Genomic DNA, 7,138 nt, shown 5'->3' with positions numbered 1-7,138 from the left:
GCTGCTAATCATTTGAGTGATATCAATGAGCTGAAAGTCATGCTAGGTAAGGAGTTTGACATGAAAGATTTAGGGGCTGCTAGGAAGATTCTTGGGATGGAGATTCACAGGGATAGGGGAGCTAGAAAACTATGGCTCTCCCAGCAAAGCTATGTTGAAAAGATCTTAGAGAGATTTGATATGAGCAATGCTAAAGTAGTGAGCACTCCATTGGCAAATCACTTCAAGCTTTCCCTAGATCAGTGTCCAAAGACAGATGAAGAGAAGAAATACATGTCAAAGGTTCCATATGCCAGTGTAGTGGGTTGTTTGATGTATGCTATGGTTTGTACTAGACCGGACTTGGCACAAGCAGTTAGTCAAGTATGCAAGTACATGTCGAAACCAGGGAAGCAACATTGGGAAGCAGTCAAATGGATTTTCAGATATTTGAAGGGGACTACAGGTCTCGGTATCATGTTTGGCAGCCAACAGAGTAAGCCTTCAGTTATTGGTTATGTTGATTCGGACTATGCAGGAGACTTGGATGATAGAAGGTCCACAACGGGGTTTGTCTTCACCCTTGCAGGTGGACCAATTATGTGGAGATCATCAGTTCAGTCTGTTGTTGCTATGTCCACAACTGAAGCAGAGTACATGGCAGCTGGTGAAGCTTCTAAGGAAGCCTTGTGGCTTATGGGGCTAGTAAATGAGTTAGGCATTGAGCAAGGTGGAGTTTCGCTGCATTGTGACAGTCAGAGTGCTATCTTCTTGGCAAAGAATCAGGTGTATCATGCTAGGACCAAACATATTGATGTGAGATTTCATAAGATCAGAGAGTTGGTAGCTTGTGGGCAGATACTATTGCAGAAGGTTCACACTTCAGAAAATGCAGCTGATATGTTAACCAAACCGGTTACCGTGGACAAGTTCAGGCATTGTCTGAGCTTGTTGAACATTCGTGATGATGGACTATGGAGCGCCCCCAACCCAATGGCGGAAGATGGAGATTGATGATATTCGCCAAGGTGGAGATTGTTGTGCAATGACTCATATCTCTAGATAACAGCAATACAAGTTATGGGCTTGGGCTGATGTAAAGGGGTTGGGGTAGAGGGCTATATATATTGATGTTATGTAAACCTAATGTAACAAGGAGAAGAATAGTAAAACACTAATCCTTATTCTCTAATAATATATAGCGGTAGCCGCTCAACGCTCCCGGGGACGTAGGCACAATTGGCCGAATCTCGTTACCAAATCTCTTGTGTTATTCTCTTGTCTCTATACTCTTTACTATTTGATTGTTCGCCTGTTCCCAACAAATATAATCAATTAAAAAGTTGTAAAAATCATCTTTTCTGTAAATTTACATAAAATCAATAACCCCACCTCTTATACAACTGTGTTGTCTACACAATATTATCCATGGTTTCATGTCATTTTTTGGTTGGTCTTTCCGTTTACTCTTATTATAATTACTACATAGATAGATAGATAATATTGGGTATCCATGTTGTACGTGTACAATATGCTAGCTAGCGTGTCCGTTGAGGAGGGGACACTGTAAATATCCTATCCAAATATGACCATTGTAGTCATCGCCAAGTTCACACTTTCATTATATAGTTTACAGATTTATAGAACCTACCGCGAGACACAGTGAGAAATTAAGGGTGAGAAAGAATATTAATAAGAAAACAAAGAAAGAAAATAAGAAATGGAAGCAGGAGGACCAGACAACTCCAATTCTGCCTATAGAGAGTGTTTGAGAAACCATGCAGCCAGCCTCGGTAGCTACGCTACCGATGGCTGCGGAGAGTTTACGGTGGACAACATGTCACCTGCAGGCTTACAGTGTGCAGCCTGCGGGTGTCATCGTAACTTCCACCGCAAACTCAAGTACCCTCCAGGAGGAGGAGGGCACAGACTAGGGCTCATCAACTACACAGCCAGCCATGGACCAGATCCTGAGACCACGGCTGACATGATGGACTATTCTGGTGGTGGCGGCGGTGAGGGTGGTAGTGAAGGGAGGTTGATGGAGTTAGAGAGGAGTGGGAGTGGAAAGAAGCGATTCAGGTCAAAGTTCACAGCAGATCAGAAGGAGAAGATGCTGGCTTTTGCTGAGAAGCTTGGATGGAAGCTTCAGAGGAAGGATCTTGATGATGAGATAGAGAGGTTTTGTAAAAGTATTGGAGTGAGTAGGCAAGTGTTCAAAGTGTGGATGCATAACCATAAGAATTCTTCCTCCTCATCTTCTGCATCTACTGGCAATGTCTCCTCTCTTACTCAGTAATTTAGAAACCAGTTCATCTCTGGTATCGGATGGTACAATACTGGATCGAGATGATGACATATGTCCATACACTAAATAATTCTTAATGCTTTACATGTCTTCTTTCTTTCTTTATTTCTGTCCTTTAATGCTTGCTTGTAATTTTTCCTCAATTGTAGCATGCTAACTTTCTGCATTTATTGTTTTCTTTTAATTATTCATATATATAACTAGAAAGACCAAATTGTATTAATGATTAGGGTTTTGAATCATAGTTGTGCTTGCAATTGCATTAAGGGCCTGATATGACTATGGTGTAGACCAGGATGTTTGAGTGATTCACATTTTAAAACATCAGTGTGTGACTGTGTCTGATAAGTGATAAATTAGAATCATTCAGTTGTTGTTCCACAAAATTAAGTTCATTCAATTGAATTAATAGCCTTTCATTTTCAATTGAATATATATATATATATATATATACTCATATGTATGCATTTGTATGTATATATAATTACTTCAAACCAAAATCTTCTGTCTTTTGAAGCCATAATTAACATAATGAAATACATTGGAAATATGCACGTCTGATGTCTACCTGTTATTGACAGAAGTAGTTGGATTAGTATGATGGTTATTTATTATAAAAATAAAAAATAAAAGTTATGTTTCGATCTTCTTAACTAATATAAACTTGTGATTAGACCGGATTAATTTGTGATTAAATGAGATAACATTAAATTATGAAGCATAATTAGTTCATAGTTGGGGACAAGGAACCTCTGTCCCAAAAAGATTCCGTCCTCATGTCCTAACCAATAGCATTCCCCAAAATAATATAAAATATTAATTTATGTTTTTTATAAATTGTTTCTAATTAAGTAACACATTTTGATTGACTTAGTACACCATTGAGAACACCAATAAGTATAAAAGATCTTTATTACATAGTTGGATTTACTAGTCTGATTTAATTTTTAAAACACAAAGTTGATTAATTATATGATATATGAGAAATTTTAGGGTAGTGGAGGAGAAACATACAAACAAATGAGATATAATGAATTTCACATAGTATAAGGAAATTAAGCTCATCATAACTCCAATATGAAAGAGAATAATTGTTAAATGTGATTAAGACAAGAGACATGTGTTACCAAACATCAATTTAATTTTATATCTAGGAGGTTGACTACATGTAAGGTGTATATTATATAGAGTTACTACAACAATGAGGGAGAAAGATCAGAGCTAAAAGACTTAACCCATGATTGCCATTGTTTTTGATAAGGTGTACAATAAGGTTCAAAAAAAGGTTTTATGGAAGGCCCTAAAAGGGAAAGAACTTTTGAAATTTAACTTTTGAGACACCTTAATCCTAGAGTAACAATGAAATTGAACGATATTCTAAGCCAGAAATGATTTAAGTATTTTCTGCCATTACACAAAATTCCTACAAACTAGAATGAGGTCAGATCATAAAATTTGGGTATACATCTGTTGTCTCATAAAATGTGTCATTACATGTATCAATCATAAGTTTGTGGTATATACAGTGGCATAATTTGTGGGACACGAGATTGTCCAATTTTTTAAACTAGAGTGAAGAAATCCAAGAGTGCATTAAATGTTATTGATGATAGAAAGGTAGAATTCAAGCTTAAGTGGAAACTAAATTTCACTTGCATCTATAAGACTAAATGATGGATGATAAAAAGATAATAAGAGAATAAAAGCTCAATGTAACATAGATGATAATATTATATTGGATGAGCTTTAGACACTGCAAGTGATAAAATTATAAATGAATCTATTAGAGTGGAAGAGGTAACAACTATTGTAAATAGAGTATGTTTCACATTAAATGGTTTGGATATGTATGGATAAGATTTATCAAAGCTTAATAACGAAAGTAGATAAGAGGGAGAGCAGCCCAATTATTAGAGATAAATTAAAAGAAGACCAATAAAAACTAAATGAAGCTAAATAAAAATAATGTTTTTGTAAAACTTTATACTCAAAACTTAAAAACTTTGTGAATAACAAGAAAAAGAAACTGTGAAACCATCCTTTATATTTTCAAAAAAAAAATTGTGAAGTATTAATACAAAAGTATACAAATAACAAAGTTATAAGAAAAAAAAATCTGTATCAATGGATGGAGTTTGTTCATGTGGTACCTGACTTCTTGATATATAAAAGCCTGATTGGTGTAAAGTGTAGTTGTAATATAAATAAAAGTAATACTAATATTATATATGAAGTGAAAATGTTTTGTTACTATGCATATATATGCATGGTCCTATTTCCACCTTTAGCACTTTTGAAAATTGACACATTGCTAGGGGATATGAAAAGATCACTAATTATTAATCAAAAAATTAATCTCTCATCAGTTCGACGGATAATGTGTTTTGAGAGTTTGCATAGGGTTGATAATGAACCGAACCAATTCGGTATTCGTTCGAAACTCGATTTATTATTTAGTTCGATAAACTTGGCTCATGAACCAAATAAGTTGAACTTGACCTGAAAATTGTGCTCGTTAAATAAACGAGCCGAACTTGAGTTAGATATAGTTCGACTCGTTAGGTTCATGAGCTGACTCGATATATATATTAAAACTAATTTTTAAATTTATTATGAATCATACATGATTTTTTATATTTATTGTTATTATATATATAAACAAAATTATATTAATATATATGTAGTACCTTTTTTGATATTTTTCAAATTTTATTTAATTATTTAAGTTGTTTAAATGAACCATTCAAACTGAACCGAACAGTTCACAAACTTTCACCAAGCCGAACTCGAGCTAAAAAAGTAACTCGTATCGAACTCGAGTCGAGTTTCAAGCTAAACCAATCCTTATCGAACTTAACGAGCTGAACTATAGTTTGATTCGTTTCCAATCCTACTTATACATGATCATTGATCAAAACATGCATGAACGTAGTTTTAATCTACCTTGATTTACCTATAAAGTTTTAGTCTAATGCTACTCGCTAGATCATAGAAATTATTCATATTCTTAAGGGAGAGCTATAAAAAATAATAAAACTAAAACTTGATTTACTTCTTTCATTTATTGATAGTTGTATAATAATATACTTTTATAGAGAATAAAAAAACCCTAAATTTATGGTCACCATAAAAATGTTATATATTAGAACATAAGAATATTCTAAAATAGCAAATATAAACCTAGAAAAATTACTTAATTATCTAAATAAACTATCTTACTCACTTTCTACTGGTTCTAATAACAAATTATATCCTACAAGATCAATTGGTATTTTTTGTACAACCATGGTATTCCACTAATTCCTTTCGGGGCATATGAAGTGTTGCTTCTAGAAATCAAATCATTGATTTTTATTTTTATGGGATATAACGAGATTTTACACTATTAGACCAATTTCTTGGTAAGATCAGTCACTATTACAACATTGGCTTGGACTCCCACTGATCTAACACATTGCACTGTCACACCATGTGAAACCCGAATGAACATCAGATGAAGTTGTCTGTACAAGGCAATCAAGTTTCAAAGAAAGATGAGATTGAATGCATTTGCCTACAACCCCCAAGACAATTAAGACCACGGTTTTGGTGAAACCTTCCTGTCCTGTTTCCAGTACTCAGGTGCTGCCATTCCAATTAGGGGCACAAGAAAAGACAGCACATGCAATAGTTGAATTGCTTCCTAATTAACTACAAGGTGTTGTTGAGTAGGACAGGTTCCACTAATTATATAGACATCTTGTACTACTACATCCAAATGGTTTGTTTATAATGATAGAAAGAAGTTAGAGTCATTAAATCATTGTTAGAGGATTACTAAAATTTGCATAATTTTATATCATGAGGTAATAACAAACCAAATTCATGTCAATAGATTTGTTTAGGTTGATTAAGTTGTTATTATCTTAAAATCAAATTTGAAGGTGATATATAAACATATTTATTTAGATTGATTAAGTTGTTATTATCCTAAAATCAAATCTGAAGATGATATATAAATAAATTTGTTTAGATTTTAGAAACAATTTTTGTCCATATAAACAATACAATATTGAGAAATAAAACATCTGAATTCATTTCTTTACAACATTGTTAGTATCTATGGGTTTAATTTCTTCTACCACGAGATTGGTATTATATATTTTCAACCCAAAATTTGTATCGATTCTTGGTTGGGTCTAGGACATGATAATAGTTGAGAGGAATATAAATGATTTTATATCTCTCTTAATTAATAAAGTGAGTAAACAATGTATATATCTAACAATAATTAAAAGCAGTAATTAATATCATAGAATTACTATATTCACTAGGCAGAGGTGGTCACTTTTTTTAACCCTCACACCTGAAAATATAAAAATAAATAAATTATCTCACCCTTTTTATAGGTGAAGACTGATAGATTGAGAATGGCCCATATATATGATCTAATCAATGAAAACCAGAGGTTTGTGAGACGCACATGTTTAAAGAGACGACACTATGATGCCACCATAGATTCTCTGCAGTGCATGTGCATGTCTTATTCAAGTATATAATATTAACGGAAGATATCAAAATATATTTTAACGGAAGATATCACACATAAAACTTGAAGGAAAAGACTCATCTTTAGCAAGAGGCAAGTTGTGATCTCATATGATTATATCTAACGAGGAATAATTATTAATTTAATATAATATTAACGGAAGATATCAAAATATATTTTAACGATACTCACCCAAATTTAAAAACTATTTGATTTTTTTTGATGAATTGAAAGACTATCTGATTATGTCAATGTAAGTGATGCCGTTGATTTAAATTTATTTCCAGTAATTAAATTGATTAAAATTACAATTACCGGTGGAT

At 33.2% G+C, this 7,138-nt stretch overlaps 1 protein-coding gene across 1 annotated transcript; it reads left to right on the top strand.

Moving 5' to 3' along the window:
* The first annotated feature begins 1,560 nt into the window (after positions 1-1,560).
* Positions 1,561-2,453, top strand: LOC109338801 (zinc-finger homeodomain protein 11-like). Its single transcript, XM_019576120.1, has 2 exons — positions 1,561-2,294; positions 2,341-2,453. Exon 1 carries the CDS (start codon positions 1,700-1,702, stop codon positions 2,276-2,278), a length of 579 nt encoding a protein of 192 aa, XP_019431665.1. The 5' UTR covers positions 1,561-1,699; the 3' UTR covers positions 2,279-2,294; positions 2,341-2,453.
* Positions 2,454-7,138: the final 4,685 nt, after the last annotated feature.

Source organism: Lupinus angustifolius, unplaced genomic scaffold (assembly GCF_001865875.1).
Source record: "Lupinus angustifolius cultivar Tanjil unplaced genomic scaffold, LupAngTanjil_v1.0 Scaffold_42_78, whole genome shotgun sequence".
NCBI classification, from domain to species: domain Eukaryota; kingdom Viridiplantae; phylum Streptophyta; class Magnoliopsida; order Fabales; family Fabaceae; genus Lupinus; species Lupinus angustifolius.
This window is presented reverse-complemented; position numbering and strand designations above follow the sequence as displayed.